The sequence below is a fragment of the Pelodiscus sinensis genome, chromosome 12 (assembly GCF_049634645.1).
Source record: "Pelodiscus sinensis isolate JC-2024 chromosome 12, ASM4963464v1, whole genome shotgun sequence".
Taxonomy (NCBI): Eukaryota; Metazoa; Chordata; order Testudines; family Trionychidae; genus Pelodiscus; species Pelodiscus sinensis.
This window is the reverse complement of record NC_134722.1, coordinates 28732407-28756544: the sequence shown is the minus strand read 5'-3', so window position 1 is coordinate 28756544 and position 24138 is coordinate 28732407. Positions and strand designations below refer to the sequence as shown.

Below are 24138 nucleotides of genomic sequence, written 5' to 3'. Positions count from 1 at the left end.
AGGAAGACTAAAACAGTGGTTCCCAAACATTTTTATACTATAGACTGGTAAACCCATTCACAAACTTTTGACAGACCGGTAACATTGTATTTGCATATTAATTATGGCAATTAATTTTAAGAGGTCACATGTTAATTTACATCACATCTGTATGTACACAATGCATGTCATTGTAACTCAGGCATGTCAAACTGGCACAACAGAATTTTTTTGCAGCCTGCCAGAACATTATAAAAAAAGGAAGTGTGGCCCGCTGACTGCTCAGAGCTGGCCAGGCCACTTTGCACCACAGCAACTGCTCATGGCCAGTTGAACCGCCCTGTGCACGTACTCATGGCCGGCTGGGCACTCTGCACTGGCTCTCCAGAGGGCGCTCACAGCTGGCCACTGTGCTCATGCTGCCTCCGCGCCTCAGGCAGCAACGTCGACTCCGGGACCCAGGTATTGGGGAGGGGGGAGGGCTGGGGGCTGGGAATGCCTGGCTTTGAGGAAGAGGGGGAGGCATTAGGTTGGGGGGGCTTGGCCCTGAGGGAGGCATTAAGCTGGAAAGTCCTGACTCTGAGGTAGTGGAGGGGGACTGGGTTAGAATGGGAGTGTCTGGCTCTGGGGGAGGGGAAGGAGTTATTTTGTTAATATTTTGTTTTTTATTTATTTATTCCCAAATAAAATAATAAAATGTCTATTAATTTTATATCAATAAATGTGTCTTTTTTTTTGCAATTGCATTAATAATATCTTTATGCAAAATCTCAAATTTACAAAGTATCTGAAATTTTCACAGATACCTCTTCTATTTGATTAACCATGATCTATACTTGTTTTTATTTCAACAAAAGAAGTTATGTATCATATACAAAATTTAAAAGTACCTTAAACTTATATTTAAATGAAAAATTATGTAAAATTAATGTAAAATTTTTTAATGTGAGCAAATAATTTTACACATCAAATTATTAAAATATTATAAAATATACCTTAAAAGCCAGGTATCCAGTATTCTGCCTGGCACCTAAAATGTTTTGTTTTGCTTGACAAACCATTTGGGAACCTTACGTGGCCCTGAAAGCTATCAGTTTTCGTTTGTGTGGCCCTCAGTAGGCTTCGAGTTTGACATGCCTGTTATAAGGGATCAGAGTTTGCAGATCTCTACAACACTAAAAAAAAAATTCTGTTAAAAGTACCCTTTCCTTTCTTATCTTGAGCCATTAACACCTATGTAAACTTTGTTTGAAATGTATTCATGCAAATGTCATGAGCCAGGCCTTTAAGAGGGAAACAAAGTTAGATACTTTCACTGCACTAAAGACAGGACTATGTAGCACTTTAAAGACTAACAAGATGGTTTATTAGGCGATGAGCTTTCATGGGCCAGACCCACTTCCTCAGATCAATTTGTGGAAGAAAATTGGCATGACCATATATACCAAAGTGATACAATCAAAAAAAGTGAACACATATAAAATTGACATATCAAATTTTAGAACAGTGAGAGTGAGGGTGAAGGTTAGTGTCTGTGAGGTAATGACATTAGATAATTCACCCCAATGTCATTACCTCACAGACACGCACATCTAGCCCACCTTCTCTGCCCCTTTCCCCTCCCGCATGTCCCATATGTGAACCAGGAAGAGTGGCTCCTGTCTATCTGGGGACTCGGCAGGAGCAGCTACAGCATGAGACGCCAGGATGCTCACACCCACCTCCAAGACCAGGGGACGCACATGGGGCAAGCAGGAAGGTCTCATATCTCTCCAGGGGGCCTCTGTCAGCAGCCAGGGCCCTTCACAGCTCCCCCAACAATAGCTGGATCTGTCCTGCCCTAGCCGCGCTGCTGCTCCGCACCAGGGTACTGGAGCCAAAGAAAACACTCAGCCACAGTGGCAGAGCCACAGCAGCTAGTGCTCCATGGGGCAGGTGAGGGGTTGTGAGCAGCCTCCTGCTTGCTCCCCCCAGCAGCCAACGCCCCCGCTGAACTGGGCAAAGGGGGGGGGAAGGTGGCCAAGGGCCTGGTACTCCCATCAGGCTGTGCAAGAGACCAGTAGAGGGACCATGGGGAAGGGGAAGAGGGGGCGTTTGCACCTTTTGCACGCCCTCTGCGTACAGGCCTGTCAAGGCATGGGTGTGGCCTAGCAACATGCCACGGCCCGGCAACATACCACAGCCCGGCAACCAGTGGTTCACGGCCTGGCACCACTGGACTAGAACACAGATAAGTATGAAGATACTGCCCTCAAGATATTTTCAATGCCACTGCCATCATTGCAATATGGGGTGATCCAATACAAGGCCTTCAATTAGATCTTCAGCATCAACTTCATGGGACAATAGGGATGTAAACTTCCATTTAATTGGTTAACTAATTAAACCTATTGTTTAATCAGTTAATCAATTAAGGGGAGGAGAGGTGAATAAGTGTGGCTAGAGTGACCCCTCCCTGCCACAGACAGGGGCTGCTCTGTGCACAGTAGGCCTCTGTGAGGCAGGAGCAGTCCCTGCCTAGAGCAGGCAGAAAGCTGTTCCAGCCCACATTAGACAACCTAAATAGCAGGTGAGGCTTCCCGATTAACTGGTTAAACGTTCACATGCCTATTGGACAATGTGTGTGCCTTTCTATATTTGCGTAAAAAACAGTTACTTCTTATAACTGTGGTTCTGCAAGATTATTTCATTTAGGCTTTGTCTACAAGTTAAAGCACTTCCATGCTACAACCACATTCAACCCTCTCTTAATAAAAGAAACACTAGTGAGAAAATGAAGGGAAATCACCACTAGGAGGTAACAGTGCATGGAGTGGGGGGAGGAAGGAGAAGGAAAACCACCAATATAAAACAAAGATAGTTTACCTGTGACCTCGAATGTCAGACTGATCACATACTCCTCCTAAGGCAATCCGATGGAACTCTCGGCCCAGAGTTTTTGCAACAGATCTTCCCACACTAGTTTTACCAACTCCAGGGGGACCCACAAAACAAAGGATGGGTCCCTTTAGGTTGTTTTTAAGTTGTCTGACAGCTAAATACTCCAAAACTCTCTTCTTCAACTTCTCCATGGCATAATGGTCATTGTCCAAAAGAATTCTGGCTGCACGAATATCCAGACGATCTGACAAGCACAAAAATAAGGAGATCAGCATTATTTTCCTTTAAAGAATAAAAAACATTGTTTCTGAAATGGAATTGATAGAATTTGGTTACTGTTGTAAATGGTAACATTTCAGATTGCTTTCTGAGGAACAGTAAAATTACAGTTTTTCCTTCCTTGAAGAATTAAGACTCCTAAAACACCACCGCCACAATGTTAAAAATCAATACAACCTCCCTTACCCTTTGCAAAGAAATGTGTTAAAAGGAAATCAGATAGATCCTGGTACTGGAATACGAAGCCTTCACCTCTAGATTATGGATTCAAAATCTGACCCATCTTAGTAGCAACAGTTATATGATAGCAATTCAGTGACCTTTGTAAAATGAGATGGTCTCAGTCCAACTGCAGTGAATTGGTTATCCCACATTAAAAAAAAAAAAAAAAAAATCAATATTATGGTCCTTGCTGGCAATCTCAGCAGAAAGGTGAAAGGCAGTGCCTTGTAAATAGATTACTCTGGATGGTCTCATAAGGTTCACAACCCGGGGAAATGAAGAAAAGTATATGCGAATACCTTTAACGCACAGAAACAATCTAGACTCAGACATCAGTGCAGATATCATTTGACAATACCTCCAGTCAAATTTGACAATCTTAGACATGAGTTTGAGGTTTGCAATAGAAGCTTTACTTACTTTATCTGAAGTGTCAAATTGTTATTCAGGGCACAGCATGTATATTGGCAAATACATCAGCCTCAATTGTAAGTATGACAGACAAGTAATCTAAACTACGCACATATACACTGTTTGTTATATACCTCAATCTAAACTACGCACATATACACTGTTTGTTATACACCTCTGAATACACAAATGAAGTCAACTACACGGTTTACTCAATTCCAGCAACCTTTGAACACACAACGAAATTCTAAAATGAACAAAGGCACATCCTGATCTTATTCTAAATGGAGTCAAGGATAGAATCCCTCAATATAAAAGCAATCATGGCAAATAGGGCAATCACTGATCTTTAAATTAAATATAATCTACATGCCAGTTATACAGTTACAGGAGAATCAAGCAATTTTACATCTGGAATAACTTTCATTAAAAGGAACAAAGGACCACAAGAATTTAAGGGCCTGAATGTGCTTTTACTTATCCCAATATAAACCAAAAGTAATTTCAATTCAGCCAGTGGAATAATATCAGGGTAAAACCAAAGATGGAAGACTCAGGCACACAAAAAAACCACCTCCAGAAAGGTTTGCAAATTCTGGTTCAAACTGGATTTTCAGAGAGTAAGGAGACAAAGGGCTTTTGCCTTAACATCAATGTGTTGAAAGTGACTCAATAGTCTTTTTTCTGGTCTAGCAAATGGACAGGTTTTCTGCCCAAAGTATGTGGGCACAAGAACGGCCATACTGGGTCAGACCAAAGGTCCCTCTAGTCCAGTATCCTGTCTGCCAACAGTGACCAATACTAGATGCCCCAGAGAGAGGGAACACAACAGGTAACCCTCACGTGATCCCTCTCCCGTCATCCATTTCCAGACAAAGGCTAGGGACACCATTTCTACCCATCCTTACTAATAGCCATTGATGGACCTAGCCATGAATCTATCTAGCTCGTTGTTGAACCCTGTTAAAGTCCTAGTCTTCACAACATCTTCTGGCAAGTAGTGCCACAGGTTGACTGTGCGCTGAGTGAAGAAAAACTTCCTTCTGTTTGTTTTAAACCTGCTGCCTATTAATTTCATTTGGTGACCCTCTAGTTCTTATATTGTGGGAATAAGTAAATAACTTCTCCCTATTCACTTTTTCCACACCAGTCACAATTTTATAGACCTCTATTATATCTCCCCTTAGTCTCCCCTTTTCTAAGCAGAAAAGTCCCAGTCTTTTTCATCTCTCTTCATATGGGACCCGTTCCAAACCTGTAATAATTTTTGTTCTAATAATTTTTGTTGCCCTTTTCTGAACCTTTTCCAATGCCAACATATCTATTTTGAGATGACGTGACCACATCTGTACACAGTATTCAAGATGTGGGAGTACCATGGTTTTATATAGAGGCAATAAGATATTCTCTCTCATTCTCTATCCCCTTTTAAATTATTCCTAACATTCTATTTGCTTTTTTGACTGAAGCTGCATACTGAATGGATGTTTTCAGAGACCTATTCACAATGACTCCAAGATCTTGCTCTTGAGTAGTTGTAGCTAAATTAGTACCCATCATATGGGCAGAAGAAAAGGGTGGTTTGGGAGTTGTTTGAGCCAAACCTTTACAGAAAACGTGGAAAGAATTTGGTCTACGTAAGATTTTGGCCCTATAAGACTGAAGGGAAACCCGTGGGATTTTTTTTTCTGTCATGCTTTTAACCTTAAGAATATATGTACTTAAAGAGCTGTGTAGTAACTGCTGCTAATATATCGTTCATTGCTTCCAGAATGAAAGCAAAGCATGGAGACAGAATGACTTAGGTGATGATGAGACACCTCAGACCTGACTGGGAACTACTGCAGTAGACCAATAATTATTTTGGAGATGTAGGAGGAGAACAAGAGGCAGTAGAAGACATAAGTACAGTTACCCTGAAACTATGACACTCAGAGACAGAGATAGGAAAAACAGGAGGGACCATTCCAGAAATGACAAGTAAATGTCAGAGATTTTATAGCATTTGCTTTCCAGTAGACATAGCTCAGACCTACAACATGTTTTGGCCTTGGGTAAATAACATATCAGTCCTGAGATAGCATGTCACACATTATCTTATGATGAAAAATACTTCACATTTAAAATGCACATGAACTCTCATTAAGAACTACGTGACATTTCCTTGAAAAAACACCCACCACTGTACTGAGCCACAGAGGTCAAAATACAAGTATAATTGTATTTCTAAGGTTTCCAATACACTACTGTGAATGTATTACAGTACATACAGACACGGCATGTAGGTATAAATACAGTAGGCTGGATTACAAATCCAGCACATTTGTCCAAGGTGACAAGATTTAAGCCATCTCTACCATGGTATCATTTGGCAAGTGGAGAAGTAATAGATGTAGATAAACCAGGGTCAGCAAAATACGGACCACAGGCCGGAGCCGGCCAGCAGTAGTCTTAGCCACGCTCCCTGCCTGCCCCGCCCCTGCTTGTTGCTCAGAAAAGCTGGCTGTGCGGCCATGTGCTTCTGTGAACATGGGGAGCCTTGGGGGGGGGGAGGGGGGAGGAGACAAGCATCTCATACTGCCCCCACCCCTAGCACAATCTTGCAGCTCCCACTGGCTGGTTTCTGGCCAATAGGAGATGCTTGTTTACAGGACAAGCAGCATGTGAAGTATCCCTCTCCTTGGCTCGCAGCCTTCAGAGCAGCACACATGGCCCCTGCAGCTGCTCATGCACTCATACCCCTTCCCAGACTCTCCACTCTCTCTTGCACTCCTCCTCCAGGTCACAACCCCCTCCCAGATGTTGCAACCCCAACTCCTACCCCTGCTCACAACCCAAATCCCTGTACCCCTACTGAACTCCTGCCTCAGGTTAAAACCCCCTCAAAGCTCCTGCAACTAGGGATGTTAAATTTCAATTAATCAGCTAATCGAATGGTCGATGGAATTTCCACTGACTAACCAATTAGTCAATGGGGGGGGGGAGGGAGATGCAGTCCTTGCTCATGCCGGGTTCCCCATTGCACCTCTGCCTTCTAAATGTAGTAAAATCCGGGTAGCTCTTACTACATTTATAAGGCAGAGGTGCAGCAGTTGGGACCCCCACTGTGTCTCTGCCTCCTGTCTCCCCCAATCCTGCACTGAGGAGACAACTCCTGCTCCAGGGAATTGGGGCATTTACTTGGCACAGCTTCTGTTTGGCAGAGGACCACAGGTGCTCCTAAACCACCCTGTACTTGCAGGCAACGCTCCCTGCTGCTCCCACTGGCCATGATTCCCTGTGTTGCTATTGCTCCAGAGGGGGGAAAAGGGGGAGAAGGAAATGGCAGCATGCTGCACCACTTCCTTCCCCACACCAGGCAGAGCTGGCCACTCAGGGGCTTTAGCGCTGGCTCCCCACTGCTTTGCCCATAGCAGAGAGTCGGTTTCCAGCCATGTGGAAAGCGGGGTGGGGGAAGAAGAGTGCGGAGGCTCGGAGACTTGTTGTAGGGCTGCAGCACCAGCATCAGCCTGCACCTTACTGCAGGCCAGATCAAGGCAAGCCAGAGGCCAGATCTGGCTCATGAGCTATAGGTTCTCCTTCCCTTGTGTTGTGACAAAGCAAATGCAAATTGATCATAGTAGCTGAAAGAACCTCAAGTATTTTTTTTCAGTTTAGTTTTGGAACCACTTATTTTTATTTAGAATGCTAAAATTATTTGTATTACACTGAAACTGGCCTTTCCCAGTTTTTGGCAACCTTCCCTCTGTTTGTAGTGATTTCATCTAGTTATTAAAGAAGAACTTGAACGTAACAATCATCCCAGTCCTACGAAAATGTCCAATTTGGGAACTAGTTTCATCAGCTCAATTTTGTGAATGCATTTGGTTGATTCTACAGCAACTTTCAGCTTAGGAGCACAAGACTCTAACATACTAAAACATTTATCAGTAGAAACACTTCAGATTCCGCTTAACAATTCAAAGCAAATTTTCAGGACTTCAAAAGAACAGAACACAAGAACGGCCATACTGGATCAGACCAATGGGCCAGCTAGCCCAGCAGCCTGTCTTTCAACAGTGGTGCCAGATATTTCAGGAGGAATGAAGAATTAATTGAATGATCTATCCCCTAAGCATCTTTACACATATTTATTGTACACTCCCCTTTTCCCAAAAGCTGACTGCAAACATAACATTTGACAACACAAACTATTAATATTTAAGTATTCAGACCCAAAATAGACTGAGAGCCTGACTTTTAAGACTATGTTTATGCTACAAACTAGGGATGTGAGTCCCATTGTCTCATGCTCTCTGACTGCACTGCTGCAGTTATAAACAGCAGTATGGCAATGATTGCATGGGTAGCAAAGGCATGGCTTTCCCATACAGAGTACCTACCCTTCAGTCTCAAGGCAGGTCTATACTCAGCACACACTTCCACTGCTGCAGTCAGTAGTACTGCAGCTAAACTACACTTATGTTAATGCAACTCTTTGTACACAAGAAGAGGAATCTTGCGTACGTACACAGCTTGCTCAGTGTAAACATAGCTCACAGTGCGCAAACAGCCTCAGCGTTGCAGTCCTAAACTATTAGAATAAACTGTTTCATTTGAAAAGGGGTTAGCAATATCTAGGTTTAAGAAACTTTTGATCTCTTAATACTGCCAACACTAAAAAACTTGAATTGCAAGGAGCCCGGTGGCCCGTCCACCCTCCCACCATTCACACTGCTGCTACGCTATCAGGGGCTGGGGAGCAGGCATGGATTGGAAATGCATAGTATGCATGGAAAGCCAGCTTGAAAGACAGCTCCCTGCACACACCAGATTGTGGGGAGCTGACTGCCCCCCTTCCACATATAACCGCTGACATTTTTTACTTAAATGCATTTTAACATCCCTCATGTAAATTAAGTAGTATTGTAACGTGGTTCAACTAAGTCATGATTGATCCACGTTTTGCTGTTTGTAACTTACAGAATGTGGTCTGGATTAAGACCATAAATAGTTCTCCTATTGGAACCCTAATAAAAACCACTTAATGAAGCTCTAAGTAACAAAGTATTTAAATATTCAGGAAGGAAACAGATTTCTTTATCAAGCCTCTGTGAGGTTTCTATAAAAATGTGGTAACAAAATTTGCAAGACTGGAAAAGGCTTCATTTACATCACACCTTTCAACTACAGGCAGTCCCCGGGTTACGTACAAGATAGGGACTATAGGTTTGTTCTTAAGTTGAATTTGTATGTAAGTCGGAACTGGTACATATTGTAGGGGAAACTCTAGCCAAACATTTCTCCAGAGCTCAGTTTTATTCTCCCACACCTCACTTCCCTCAGTCCTTTATTCTCAAGCTGAGGTGTCTGCTATGCTTTCTTCCCTAAGTTGATGTCCTGGTGATCTGGCTTCCATTATCTTTTTGGATTTTTCATTATGATGGATCAGCTTAGACCAGTCCTCTTTAGCGACCTATTCAGTCTGCTCAAAGAGCTAGGCAACACACACGCTGACCCACCTGTGGCTGGGTCTGCACTACAGACCTACGTCAGTATAACTATGTCACTCTGGGATATGAAAACTACAGTACTTTTAAACTGCTCTGCCTTGTAGCATATTTTATCAGTCCGAGCTATATTTTTGTTGCAAGTTTTTAAAAGTGTGTTGTTAAAAGAATGACAGAAACTTAGAGGCAGACCCTGTGGACAGTCTCAACAGGAATTGTGTTTGAATGATGACAGCAAGATTGGGATCATTAACAATTCTTTAGGATCTCCTGAAATGGGACCTTCATGGACAGACCTTAACACCTACCACTGTAGGTGTACAGAGTCCCACTGAAATCAGGACATATTACAGCATCAAGGTCATAGTCGCTAACTTTGTTTCAATAGTTAGTTGATGGTATCACATTTCTCTCTTTTCTATTTTCCTGAACCTCTGTATGCTATATCCTTAGAACAACTAGACAGCCTAAAAATAGTCCTTCTCTATAGAATTCTATACACGCAGTGATTCCAAGAGCTTAAGTAAAGCATAGTTAGAAGTCTAAAAAAATATTTTGACATGTTCTGCTTTGAGAAATTGTATTGTTGAATGTTTGTTTATACCAAAGATTTGGGTATGTACAATTAAAAACTAAATAAATAACTACCAGATGATGCCAAAAGGGTGGTGATGTAATAAAAAATGAGGAAACATATTTTAAATACTAGTCTCTTCTTTGATTTATATTTGAAGCATTTTCAACAAATGTACATTCACTGTAGCCATTGTGCTTAATCCCATGCTTGAGAGCATGTTGCTGATTTCCTACTACAGGCAGTCCCCGGGTTACGTACAAGATAGGGACTGTAGGTTTGTTCTTAAGTTGAATCTGTATGTAAGTCGGAACTGGCATCCAGATTCAGCCGCTGCTGAAACTGATCAGTTTCAACAGCGGCTGAATCTGGACACCAGTTCTGACTTACATACAGATTCAACTTAAGAACCCCAGGCGTCCCCAAGTCAGCTGCTGCTGAAACTGATCAGCAGCTGATTCCAGGAAGCCCGGGGCAGAGCAACTCTGCCTCGGGCTTCCTGTAGTCAGCCGCTGGTCAGTTTCAGCAGCAGCTAACTTGGGGACGCCTGGGGCAGAGCAGCTGGGGTGCTGCCGGGTTGGTCCAGTAGCGCCAAGAAGCGGTGCTGCGGGACCAACCGGCAGCGCCCTACCTGCTGTATCACAGGCCCCGGGCTTTGCTCCACGTCTCCCTGGTCTGCTGGGGGGGGGGCACTAGCTGCGTTTCCCCCCCCCCCCCCCAGCAGACCAGGGAGACGCGGAGCAAAGCGGCGGAGGACCCGGGGCCGGACCCGCGGCGCTTCCAGCTGATCTGGAAGCGGCCGCGGGTCCGGCCCCGGGTCCTCCACTGCTTTGCTCCCTGTCTCCCTGGTCTGCTGGCTCCCCCAGCAGACCAGGGAGACGGGGAGCAGCTTTTCTCGCCCCGGAGGAGGCGGGCGGCGGGACCAGGCGTCCCGCCGCTCCAGTCCTCCGGGGCGAGAAAATCCCCGCTCGTAACTGCGGATCCGACATTAGTCGGATCCGCGTAACTCGGGGACTGCCTGTATTGCAGATGCATTGATAGCACCTTGGTCACTCTAATTTTCAGTCTTTGACACATGGGGAAAAATGTTTTAGTCGAATTAAAATTTCATATAGGGGTATGTGGTTGAAACATAATAGCCTGTGATATTCACGAGGTCAGAAAGTTCTTAACTCTGAGGTGGTGTAATGACGAAGCGATCCTCTGATTGTATTGCTATGCACAGATGCTTTTTACCCAGTGTTCTGTGAGAATTCATTCATACATTTCCACTTTTGCATGTTTTGATCATGACTAACTCCACCAAATTCTCTTTTCACATATCATTTCTGACACCTGAACAGTATGTTGGTGTAACTAATGGCAGATGCTTGGATCTGACATTTAGATTCCACAGTGAAAAGAACAATACAGACATTTGTGCCACACTGTAGACAGTGGAAATAAAGGGAGTCACTTTTCCAGTATCTGTACGTTCTTAGCTGAAGAATTCTGGACCTCTCTTCACCAGAACAAATTCCTTTCTTGATCTTAGAGCCTGCAATAGTATTAAAATCTGTGCTTTCATGTAGGGAAACTTTAAAAAAATTTGCAGGCGGGGAGCTAAGGACGCAGGCGGCGGGACCACGGCGCATCTCAGCGGTCCCGCCACCCGCATCCTCCACGGCGAGAAAAGTCGCTCCATGTCCCCCTGGTCTGCTGGGGGAGGGGAGGGGAGGCGCAGCTAGAGCGGGGTGCCTCTCCCACTGTCGCCGCCTCCGGCGGCGCGGGGGGCGCTTTCCCCCAGCAGACCAGGGAGATGCGGAGCTAGCGTCCCTCCCAGCAGACCAGGGAGACGCGGAGCGGCTTTTCTCACCACGAAGGACACAGACGGCAGGACCGCGACGTGTCTCGGCAGTCTGCTGGGGGGGGGGGGGGCGCAGATAGTGCAGGGTTGTCTCACCCCGTTCGTAAGTAGGGATCCGACGTAAGTCGGATTGACGTAACCCAGGGACTGCCTGTACTCGAGACGACTGTATCATTTTCAGGAGCCTGATTTGTTTTCTGTACCACCAGATATCACCTCATTTAAAAACTACTAGTGTGCTGCTCCCTACCTGCTATTCTCGTCAACCCCCTGCTCTCTGGTCGCAAAAACCTCCTGCTTACCATACTCGCCAACCCATCTCTCTGGCCACTTTTGCGGCCAGAGAGCCTGATGATGTCATTCTGTCGTGCGGCAGGAAAAAACTTTTTTATATATAGAAAGAGATTTCATTACAAAATCAGACATAAAAATACAAGAGTTACAGCACCCTATTACTGAAAAATTACTTACTTTTTCATTTTTACCATATATAGTAATTATAAGTCTGAATATAAATACTGATAGAGCAGTGTAAACAAGTCATTGTATGACGTTTTAGTTTGTACCAACTTCACTAGTGCTTTTTAGGTAGCCTGTTGTAAATCTTAGCAAATGTCTAGATAAGTCGAGGTACTTTCTGCAAGACCACTTCATGGCCCTATGGGAATGCAATGCCTGACTAAGAATCACTGATTTAAATAATAGACCTATTTACTCGGCTGTGCTTAAAGCAAAAACAAGACACAAAAGACAAAATCTTATTGGCTTCAGTGACTTATTCTTCATTAAGTTGTTGTTGCTTTTAAGAGAAATGAATGAGTGCCAAATGTAAACTCATTAAACAGGCATAACAAAATATGCTGTACATTTCTAAGAGTATCAACAATAATCACTTAAAAATCTGCTTTAATTTTTTACAATGTGAAAAATCTAAGGAAAAATATATGAAATCAATAAAATAAGAAAATGTAGGCAGCAATCAGATCAAATCCTTTCACTAGTGATCCTCCCCCAGTCACCATTTTTCTGATGTAAAATGAGTTATATTTATATTTCAAAGGCCACTCGATTTGTTTTATGGGGTTTAGAATAATTTATTTTAAAAATCAAATTAGCACAGTAAGGGCATTTCTGCTATCAGACCATGCAACAAGAATTTAAAAGACAAAATTAGGTCTGACAATATTTAAATATCAGATACTTCTCCTGAACTTTCTCTATGACAGACATAGAGGTCTAACAAGCATTTACCTTTTGTGCTTTTGTTCCATGGAAGTTCCACCATTAATTCCAAATAATTTCTGGTCAAGGCATATTCTGGCATTGATTGAGGCATTTTCTTTAATCTGAAAATACATGTATGTAATGAATATTTGTATCAAGGAGATTATAAGTTTGAGCTGAGTGTCTTTCTCCTGCCACAAAACCTGTATGTGGTACATGAATGTCTACAGCATTCTATTTACTACACTGAAAATCTTAAGACTCACAATGAAGCAGAGTACTATTAATGAATTTTAAGTTTGTGAGCAGAACTAAGCTATTTTTTTTTCCTGATTTGGGTCTGAACGGGAAAAACCTGAACAAAGTTTTAGTTAAATTTACACGAAAACTGAAATATTTTATACATGCTTGCAGAAACTAAATTTTAAGAATTGTTTACTTTTGTTTTTTAAAATGCTTTTTTGGTTTTAAAAATAAAGCTAAATTTCTAAACAAAATATTGTTTCAAAACTATCAAAATTTATTACTTTGACTTGTTCTTTCTTTCTCTTTCCTTCTTTCTTTCTCTTTCCCTCCCTCTGTGGTCTCAGCTATTTGACAAACTCCACCTCAATTAGCAAATAGAATGCCCCCAAGAAATGCATTTCACATCTTCATGTCTCACTTTCTCCACCGTAAAAAGGAGAATAATGCTACTTGCCTCCATTGTAAAATAGTGAGATTTCCTGATGAAAAGTATTATATATGAGTATTACAGACCAGGCTTGTGGCATCAACTATTATGAAATCTGCCAAAATATTTATAATTATAAGACTCTGGTTTCATGTCAACCAAACTCTTCAGAGGTGGTCCCAAATTATGTTTTCATCATTTTCTGGGTGTCCAACTTAACACCCTGGAGTCTCAAGAGCACTCACAACTGCAATTGAAGCTGTATAATGCTAACAATGCTAAGTCAGGTCCTAGTGTCCCAAAATTAGTGGCTACTTCTGACCTTAATGTTTCTGAGTGTCAGCTACCCAAATATGAAATAATATCACTCCCTCATTTCATAGGGATTTTGTGAAAACTAATTGTACACGCAATCTTTATTCTGGCATTTCCTAACTTCTGAGTGCTTGACTTGCAACCTGAATATTCTATTAACAGATTTTTCTGTAATTATTGTTGCTATTAACTCATGAATGCATGATTAAACTTTTAGATTTTTTTTTAATAAAGAAAATTAAAGTTTTGGCTCTTTATATAAGAGAATCTCAAATTATTTTCAGCAGCAAGACTTAATAATAAAGTCCAGCTTTCTTCAAGTTTCTTCAAGTTTCTTCTTATTTATAAGCCTTGTGGTGGGGGTTAACTATGAAAATGATTGGAAAGCTAGGAAAAACAACGCTGTTCAGCTTGAAATGTAGTTTTTTCCCATTCCCAACACAATAAAACTTCTACAAAAACATAACATCAGAGAAAGACTATGGCAAGACTGGTCAATTGGAAAGTTAAAGTAAATTAGTGAACTTTTGAAAACATCACTATGTCAGATTTTATCACCTACCTTTTCATTTCTTTTACGCAAACTTTAAGAGCTTGCTCTGGCATACTGGATGTTTTAATTTTCTTTTCTAACATGACAATGTCATCATGATCTTCATCCTCCTCTTCATCTTCTGCAGTGCCTGGAATGTGATTGATCCGCCGAGTAGGACGAATAGCTACAACCTAAGAAGCAGAAAACAGAAGCACGGAATGACAAATGTTTTTTAGAAGTTAAGAGCTAGATACATAATTTATCAAGGGAGGTTCCTTAGCTCTTGCTGTGCAGAAGGTCAGACTAGACAATCATAATGGTCACTCCTAGTTTTAAAATCTTTGACTTATTAACCTGTTCTAAATATAGTCTTGTGATTATTAAAGTAAAGGAACAATTTTTCTTAAGAGTGTTCGATTGCAAAAATACACTAATTACCCAGCCCTGTCTACTGGATATAAGACGACAAGAAAGAAATGTGAAGGTATTATTAATTTTACTTTAAAAAAAATCCTGGATAAATAATATCTGGATAAAACTAACCTTCACTGTGAGCAAAGAGACTTCAACATGAGCTTTAAAACTATCAACTGTTTTAGAGAGTCTAAACAAAATTTGCACATGCAAATCAGTCAAGAAATGATTCTGTTTAAACCAATTTTTTTAAAGGACATCATATGTGCTTAAAGCCTTTGACTAGATTCTTTTATATAGTTTTCTAATACTCAAAATAAATAGCCATCTTGCGTAGAATATATAGGATCTAGATATTTTACACAGCTTCTGTTTGGATATGAAAAATTACGATAACAGAAATAAATGTTCATGATTGTGGGTTCAATTTTACATGCCATTTTGACCCCATATTTAATTAAAGCATTCCTCTCTACCAAACCATGAAGTGAATTTGAGAATCACATGTTTAAAAGTCAGTACCCTTTTATCATCATCCTGTTTGTGTTTTCTGGTTTTTTGAAGAAGCTTCAGGCCTTCAATCTGCCTAACAAGCAGTGGTATAGTCATCTTAAATCGCTCCTCCAGGCTAACAGCATCTAAAATCTAACAGCAGAAAATAAGAGTGAAAACAGTCAGTAGTATTTCTCTGCTGCTAAGAGGTTAGTCTATAAGTAACAAGAGCACACAGATGTTCTCTTGGTTAGTGATGCATTGTTATCAGAGTTCTATAGTAGACAGTTTGCAAATATGAAAGCTGAGTTATTTGTAACAGCAGAATAAAATAAAATAAAAGACCCCTATCTCAGGTGTGTGAAATGACTCCAGAGTTTAATCTGAGCTTTCTGTTTGTTCTAAGCTTGTACAAAGGCAGCTGGAAGCACACAATATCAACAGAAAAAGTAGACAAAACTTAATGTGTATGTTTATACAGCACCTGGGAAAATGCTTCCCAGCACTGACAGACAAACATGCACAGCTTTGCTCAAGCTAATATGCAAAAAATAGCAGTGTGGCAGGGGCAGCACAGGTGGCATCCTGAGTCACTCATTCAAAATCAATCATTCCCAAACCACCAGATATGTACTTGAGTGACTAGCATAAACTACCCCTAGGCTACGGAGGTTACTTCACTGTTTTTAGCACATTAACTTGAGTAGAGATATGCACATCTGTCTTTTCCAAGATAGGAATCATCCTCTCAGCCGCTATGTAGACACAAACAATGAGAGTAGAAGAAATCTTCAAAAGAAACAGGGACAACAGCAGTACTTCTGGTTGAAATTGCTGTGTATTAAATGCCTTATTTTCTTTTGCTAGCTGGTACCTACTTTGAGGAAATTCCAAGAGTAAAAGTGGAGAAATTTCTAGGGCACAATTCTACGTTACCGAGTTTTTTAACACTTTAAGGTTAAAAGGGCACTATCATTCTTCAAGACTTATTAATTACTCCAGCATGATTAAGGAACTGGAAGAAAAAATAAAGCCGCTCTTATCCTTCACCTCTCTTTTAATGAGACCCTGCAGCAAACCTGTATCAGAAGTCATTTCTCAATTATTAAACCTGCGGGCAGGACCAAGCCCTCTGAGAAATGATCTCTTCTTCCGTAAGCCATCTCACAAATCTCACCTTCTCTAGTTTATTTTCCCATTGCATCTATTACTTTACTTTCATTTTGAAATCCAAATCTGTTCCCACTGATCATGTGAATATTTAGGCAGCCCATCTCTTACTAGGCAATGAAAAAATATGGCTTGTTGATACCCCAAGATGGGACCTGCAGGTATTAAAAGGATTAAAAATGCTCTTGTACACAAGGACCAGCTGCACTCTGCATTTTCACTTCAGACCAGTAACAAGGCTCCTATTTGCCCTGCCATGAGAACAGAGAAAGTCTGGCCCTGTCTCACACAACAGGAGGAACAGCTCAATCAGTAACCCAGCTAAAATTCTAGGGCTTTGGCCAACATGGTATTGTTTCATCATATGACTGTCACAAGACATGCACTTGCCTGCCTATGGCAGCCCAAGCAAAACCTTGATACTCAACTCTTCAGTAAAGAGAACACATGCAAATCCATTTTCACTGGTGTTTTGCAGCTTACTGTGGTAATTCTTTTATATGCCATTTACATACTGAATATACTGTGTTCTCTCTCTTTCTACCTCTTGCTGTATCCATAGAAATAAATTATTACTGTTAGCACTTGCAAGTCAAAACAGCTACAGACAAGCAAACTGGGGTCCAATGCATCAAGAGAACTTTCAGTTAAATTCTGATGGCACAATATTTACATGCAAGGATGAAGCAGAATGTTCAGATGGGTTATTTTAAATCCAAGATTTAGTTTACCTCATTGGCAGTTACAAAGCAAGTACTTTTTACTTATGAACAGAGCAAATTGGATAAAAAAATCACTAAGACTATTAATTATGAAATCTTTATGCCATTTTCACAGTGTAATTGTACATCAAAGAAATTACAGCAGTTTGATTTATGCCCATTTTTAAGAGACCACAGTCAATGCTTCAAGCAATCTAATCTTGAACAAATATCTACAAAAGTAACTGGGGTTAATGCATTTTGGTCCATTACACAAACAATGGTACAACAGCAACCTTTGTACTCAGTGTTCCAACTCTACAGCTAAATAAGCAATAAGTTTAAGCAATTTAGTTAGTTTATTTAGTTAGAACAGAGAAAAACTCAGAATCCAATATTCAGTGGATCTCTTAAGGTAAACTATTAGTCAAATTTCAGTTATACAAAAATGACAGCTCAATAGTTTTGAATGTGGAAATATTGTTTAAAGTACAGTCACAGTACTAATACTTAATAATGTCCTGAGATGACTAATTCTGAAATGATTTAATAGCAGATTGAACTGTAAATACTAAACCCTTAGCTCCCCTAGAAGTTTAAAGCACCTGAAGCTTTTCTTGGTTGGTTGTGCGGATGATCGAAGTCAGAACATCTGGTAAAGCTTCTCTAGGTAGATTGTCTAAAAGACGTCTCAGCTTAGCAACTGCAGGGACAGACATATCCAACATTTCAACCAGCTGTAAGGAGGAAACGAGAAAGTGAACAATCTTGGTGTTCATTTTTTATAGGGAAAAAAAGAATTGTCCATATTTTATTAAGATGAATATCCACCAACTGAGAAATAATTGAATAATTTGAAAGGAAAAGATTTCTATTTGCACTTTTTACAACCAGCAAAAAAAAAAAAACCATCAACCTAAAAGGCAGTAAGCCCATCTACTTGGACTGCCAAACTTCAGTTTCTTTGCTTGTTTGAGACAGCCCTAAATATTATTCTAGTTCTTAGTGCTTTGCACAGCCTCCTTTTTCCAGTACTAGGAAGGAAGAATAAAAACTCTCCTGTTTACATTGTACCAGATCCTTTTGATCTTATAAAATGTGATGAGAACACTTACAATTCCTTCCCTGATATCTAGAAAACGTAGTATCTGTAGAGAAATCTGGTTTGGTCAGCATCGTGGCTCATTTTATCTGTACCCAACAGACAGACTGGCCACAATGTATTCTTGAATACCAAATTAAGCTGCGGGAATAACAAGCATGAAGAGCAGATGAAATGTTTCAAAAACATCCTGAAATAAAATCTGAGTAAAAAAAATTTCTGACTCGACCTTTGAGCAACTAGCAATTGATCATATTCCATACCACCATGCAATAAGGATGCAAGTCCATGACTTTGTATTTTCAGCTGCTCAGAGGACTGTTGAAAAGACAGACTCAAAAACAGTATGCAACTAAATCACCACAACTAGGCAAATGAGTCTGTGGCCATGCTATTCTTCTCAAACTGATCTACAGAGACCCATTAGTACAAAATAGGATTGTCAATGTTGTCCTTGAAATCAAGATGACTAGCATCACCACCACCACACCTTTTGAAAGACATTATGCATATGCTGCCAACAGGTTTGCATGAAAACAGAAGTTGATTCTACAGCTTTACTATCAAAGACTTATAATTTAATCCAGTGTTTGGAAGTGTAGTAGGATACACAGAACACAAAAACGACATGGTCTCTGCCTCAGTTTAGTCTCAATTCAGTCAAAAATTAAATAGAGGAAAGGGATAAGCAAAGAAGCAAGTGAAGTGTGCCATGTATAGTGCTACTGTATAATTTTTGGCATGAAACGGACTACATGTTTAATTCTGCTCTTTTCTTTCTGATAATATGCTTGTTTTAGTCACTTATCCAAGAACCACATCCTTCTTTTAAAAACAATACTTTCCAATAATTTCTGTTTTCCATGTCCTCAGGGGATGGGGTGCCATAGTAGAGGGAGAGGGTGGAGCCGGGGTGGGAAGGAGTGGGGCTTGGGAAACAGACAATGTCTATGGAATCCCACAATGCCATCTTTCGTTGCTTTTCAGGAAAGAACCATGCTTTACTATCACCAGCTATGAGCACCCATGTATCATATTCCATTTCAAAGACGGCACCCCAGCAACCTAGTGCCTCCCAACACTAATCTACCAACATCTTTTTTTTTTTCCCCAGTGTCCAAGTTCTCCCTAGCCATGGCTGATCCAAAGGCTAGATTCACCAAATAACTTATTTTCATTCCCAGAATCACCTACATTTTTGCAGTAAATGTTCTCTCTGTGTCTATGTTTTTGCCTGTGTATATGTGCTCTGCAGCTCTCTCCAGGTAACCAAACATCTAAGCCCCAAAACAATACATGAATCTGGGGAAGATAGCATTCCTCTACCTCAATTGCCTGTGGGACCCATTCTAATAACCTTGTTTCTGGATTGGATAACAAAGTGGAGGAAACACAAAAGAGCTTGTGAGGGAAGGAGGAAGCCACCTTCATAACTTTTGGGCCAGTGGTTATGGTACTCACCTGGGTCATGGAAGATCCCTAGTTCAAGTCCATCTCCACTTGAGGGGAATCAGGGATCTACCAATCTCAGATAAGCACTCTCTCACTGAGCTATAGATATTGTTATGTAGGGCTCTTTTAGTCTTTCCTATTGAAGCCACTCCATTGTACATAAATACTTTAAGAGTCATTAGAACAGGGAAATTGGACCTTGAGTCAGCCGGAGCTGGAACTGGGGCCATGGTGAGGCTGCCCCAATAAGGAAAGGCTCACCGCGGTCCTGGCTGCAGCCACAGCACACCCGGCTGCCAGCCGCCCCCACTCATCCTGCTGCTGCGTGGGAAACTGAGTGAGAAGAAAATTGCCTGGGAACCCCAGTGGGCAGGGCTAAATAAAAGCTGGGGGCATGGCCCAGCAATGTGCCACGGCCCACTGCCGGTCCATGGATCAGTGGTTGGGAACCACTGGGCTAGAGCAATCCTAGATGACAGACCCCTGTTCATGTCTCTTTTCCCCACACAGCTGGACAGAGATTGGAATAGGGCTCTCTCACATAAAGAGAGGGGTTATAACTAAGAATCTCAAACAAAGGGAAGTGCCTCCCTGCAGCTTGGATTTAGGCACTGACCTCTCATAGGGACTGGGTTTAGGAAATACCCTTCTATTTGGCTTCTCCCATCAGCTAGCTCAGCCCAAGGAGACACCTATCATGCTGTTAATCCTATTTATTGTAGGTATGCAGTGTTGTTGTAGCTGTACTGGTTCTCCTATTTTAAGGCATCTGTCTCCCTCCATTAACTGTATAGGAAGTAGGGATATAAAATCCCATTTAAAATCCTAACTGGTTCAACTATATGTGAAACCAGTTAACTGGTCTGAGCATGGTGGGGGGAGAGCTGCTCTGACAGAGCCAGGCCCCAGTTAAGCCCAGTAAGCATGCTAGTAAGGCAATGCTTACTGGATAACCAATGAATTGCTTATCCCTTTACATCTCTAATGGGAAGCCTGAGCACTTAACTCAAGCTAAATGAGTGCCAGTGATTTTCTAAGTGCCTTTTAGTCAGGTATGATGAAGTATGGCTACACTTATGTTATCTAGCCTATCTATCTAGGGATAAGCCCACTTAATGTTCAAGACAGTCTTTGATAAGATAACAAAGGCAATGCTACTTCCTGGTAAATAATTTAATTCCAAATCCTGCAACAAACTGCATAGCATAGGATGTTCCCACATGAAGTTCAATATAAGATCAGGATCTTAGCATAGAGGATCTTTGAACTGTGTCAAAGAACCTTTCTAAACACTTGTTTTGTAGCAAGAGAGTTTAAGGACTATGAAGTACTCAAAAATAAAGTACAAATTCTGACTATATAAATAAAAACAGTGCTAGAGAATTAAAGCAACTAACCTGTACTGCATATTTGTAGAACTGTTCTGATAGCTCTCCCAATTCCTCCTCGGACTTAGTCTGGTTGGTAAATTGTTCAAGTCGGTCCAACTGTTCAACCTCAGCAATGGGATATGGTTTTTCTTTCAGCAGTTGCAAGATTTGAAATCTGCAGAGGCCAGTAATCAGCAAGGTGTAATGTGGTTTAGGCCAGTTACTCCCAACCACCTGAATGGCCAGTGCAGCAGTGCCAATCCTGATGAAAATATTCCAAAAATTCATGTTATTTGCAAGCATTCAGCTGAGCATTTTACCCCAACAATTGAACTAATTCACTTTCAACATTTATATTTAATCAAAAATTCATATTACATTAAAAAGAAATCGAACTAAAACATTAAGAAAAGAAACAAAGCTAACAAAAATAAACATAACTTCGGGCCCATACTTACATACCTGTGCAGACACAAAACTTGATGAACACAAACAGTCCAACTCAGTTCATTGAGACTATTCATGTGCTTTAAATTAACTTTTGTGCAAAAGAATATGCACGCCTGAGGAGCTGCTTTTTAATGATTAAAATCTCTGACAAAGTCTGGGCCTTCTTTCAGCCACATACAGGGTTGCCAGATGGTTTACCCAAAAATACCAAACACCCCCCCCCCCCCCAAAAAAAAACACCGGGGAAAAAATTCTGTGGAGGGGAAAAAAGGGGGGGGAACCAAAGATGTTGAGACAAACATAAAATAAAAAAGGAGTTATTAAGCAAAAAAATAATAAAAAATAAAACAGCATTAAAACAGCTTCAAGTGCCTGCAGAGTCAGAATAGGGATAGCAAGAGGGGAGAAGTTGAGTGCTAAGACCCAGGGAAGACTTCAGTTCTTTAGGCTTTTTGCCAGTGTCCATTTTGTTTTCTTCATGGAGCCAGAACAGAACCAGGTAAACAGGGGGTCAGGAGCGGGAGTTTCGGAGTGCAGGGCCCAGTTGCTGTGCATGTGTAGGGTTGCCAGGTGTCTGGTATTTTCGCCTCCTGGCCAAGAAAAAAAAAAAGAAAATACCGGACATTTTAGGACATTTCAGGTGTCCGGTATTTTCTGAATTGTTTTTACTGGACAGGAAGCGAAAATACCGGACTGTTCGGGTCAATACCAGACACCTGGCAACCCTAGTCACATACTGTTCTAAGTCAGGTGCTACTCCATTTAACTTCAATGGAATTGCATTGGTATAACTGATCTAAGTAACTTTAACACTGTCTGTGAAGTATCAGGTACAGTGCTTATTAAAGGAAAATGATGGTTCCTGTCAATGCTTACTCAAGGAGGCCCTCTGTATCTTACATTTATACACAGGAAATGTCCCAATGGATGCAACCTATTTTGCTCATGAGACAACTAAGAAAGCAGTGAGGTGTGTAAATGTTTGCAGGATCAAGCCCAATCACATTACAAATGAGAGAAAACATAACTCATGAATAAATACCATATTCTTTAAATATCCCAGTATTCATTTTAAAAACGTAACCATTGTATGCTTTTCTAGCCCCTCTCTAACATTTTGCCAACCGCTTTCCAACCAATATTAGTGGGGGTAGAGGGGGGAGTTGGGCAGGGGACAAGGAGGCTCAGCTGAGCACAGGGTGTGTGGCAGAGGAAGGGCAGGGAACTAGGTGGTGGCCAGGTAGAAGTATGAGTGATGGGGAGAAGACAGGGAACAGGGAGGTCCCACCAGGCAGGAGCCTGTATGGCAGGAAATGGAGGAGCCCAAGTGTGAGGCAGGGAGGCAGATAATGGGGAGCTTGGCCAGGTAGGGAGATATCATGAGGGAGCCTAGCTTGGTATGAGGGGAGAGCAGGGAATGGAGGAGCCAAGCCAAGGAAGTGGGTGGGTGGCAAGGGGGCAGGTAATAGGGGTCCCAAGCAAGGTGGAAGGGATGTCACAGGGGATGGAAAACCCTGCCGGGCGGGGGCAGAGGGCACATGGAGGGGGGTAGATCCGTCCAGGCAGGGGATGAGTGGCGGCTGTGTGTGTGTGGGGGGGGGGGGGGGGGGGAGACAGAGGACGGAGGAGCCCGGCTGGGCAGGGAGTTGGGAGGGGGCAGGCGGTGCACAACACGGGGGTGCCTGGCGGGCAGGGGAGGGGGCGGGAGGCGCGCGGGGCAGCTCGTGGGGGAGGGGGAGCGCGCGCACCTGTGCAGGGGGGGCAGCTCGTCGCTGTCGGAGGCCGGGTCGCTGGTGTTGGGGATCACGCCGATGATGGTGCTCTTCAGCGAGGTGCCCTTCAGCAGCCGGCTCCGCACCAGCTGCATGTTGCGCGGCGAGTCCACGCTGCTGCGCATGGTGGAGCCGGGCAGCAGGACGCCCTCGTGGGTGAGCAGCAGCGGCAGGCGGCTGGGGATCTGGATGGCGCTGCCGGAGGCCATGGCCGGGCGCGGACCAAGGTCCGCCGGCCTGCGCCGTTCGCCCTGCTACGGGCCGCCGGCGGGGACAAGCGGCCGCGCGCTGCCCTCTGCCGCCCCCTACTGGGCGCTGCGGTGGCTGCAGCCCACGGGCCGACTGAGCCGCCCCTCCTGGCGAAGCCCCCGCGCCGCGCCCAGCGGGACACGGACACGCGCGCCCGTCATTCGCCTCCCAACGCCGCAGAAACGCGAATCTGTGCAAACACGAAATGCTCAGCAGCGAGCCAGCTCCCGTGCGCGCCAGACCAGCTGCGTAATGAATACAACGAGCGGCGCTTCAGTAATGTCATTGCTGCACTGAACCGCTCCTGTACCCTGGCACGGAAGGGGATAAGCTGCTCGGGAAGGGCAGGTGGAGGAGTTGCCCTGTAGCTAAGAGAGCTGTATAGGTAGGGTGCGTCTACACTGCACCCCGAGCTCGAAATAAGGTTGGCAGTTTGAGCGACACAAATTGTGTAGCTTGTTGCAAGTCCATTTCAAAATTGCTTCTTTCGAAATTTAGAGCAGCACTGATTTCAAAATAACCCGCTATTCCGAAACGTC

General features: G+C 42.6%; 1 protein-coding gene across 2 annotated transcripts in view; it reads right to left on the bottom strand.

The window, feature by feature from the left end:
• The window catches only part of LONP2 (lon peptidase 2, peroxisomal), a 94690-nt gene extending 71019 nt beyond the window's left edge, over positions 1-23671 (bottom strand). Inside the window, exons 1-7 of one of the 2 annotated variants that reach the window (XM_075940219.1) lie at positions 23327-23671; positions 21156-21390; positions 17810-17941; positions 15364-15486; positions 14455-14618; positions 12932-13026; positions 2845-3103 (exon numbers count right to left, since the gene is read on the bottom strand). In XM_075940219.1, the coding sequence (XP_075796334.1) occupies positions 2845-3103; positions 12932-13026; positions 14455-14618; positions 15364-15486; positions 17810-17941; positions 21156-21390; positions 23327-23559 (1241 nt within the window). In that variant the 5' untranslated portion in view covers positions 23560-23671. Of the gene's footprint in view, positions 1-2844; positions 3104-12931; positions 13027-14454; positions 14619-15363; positions 15487-17809; positions 17942-21155; positions 21391-21590; positions 21790-23326 lie in introns of those variants that run through there. The other variant, XM_006121177.4, reaches the window with a different exon arrangement.
• Positions 23672-24138: the final 467 nt, after the last annotated feature.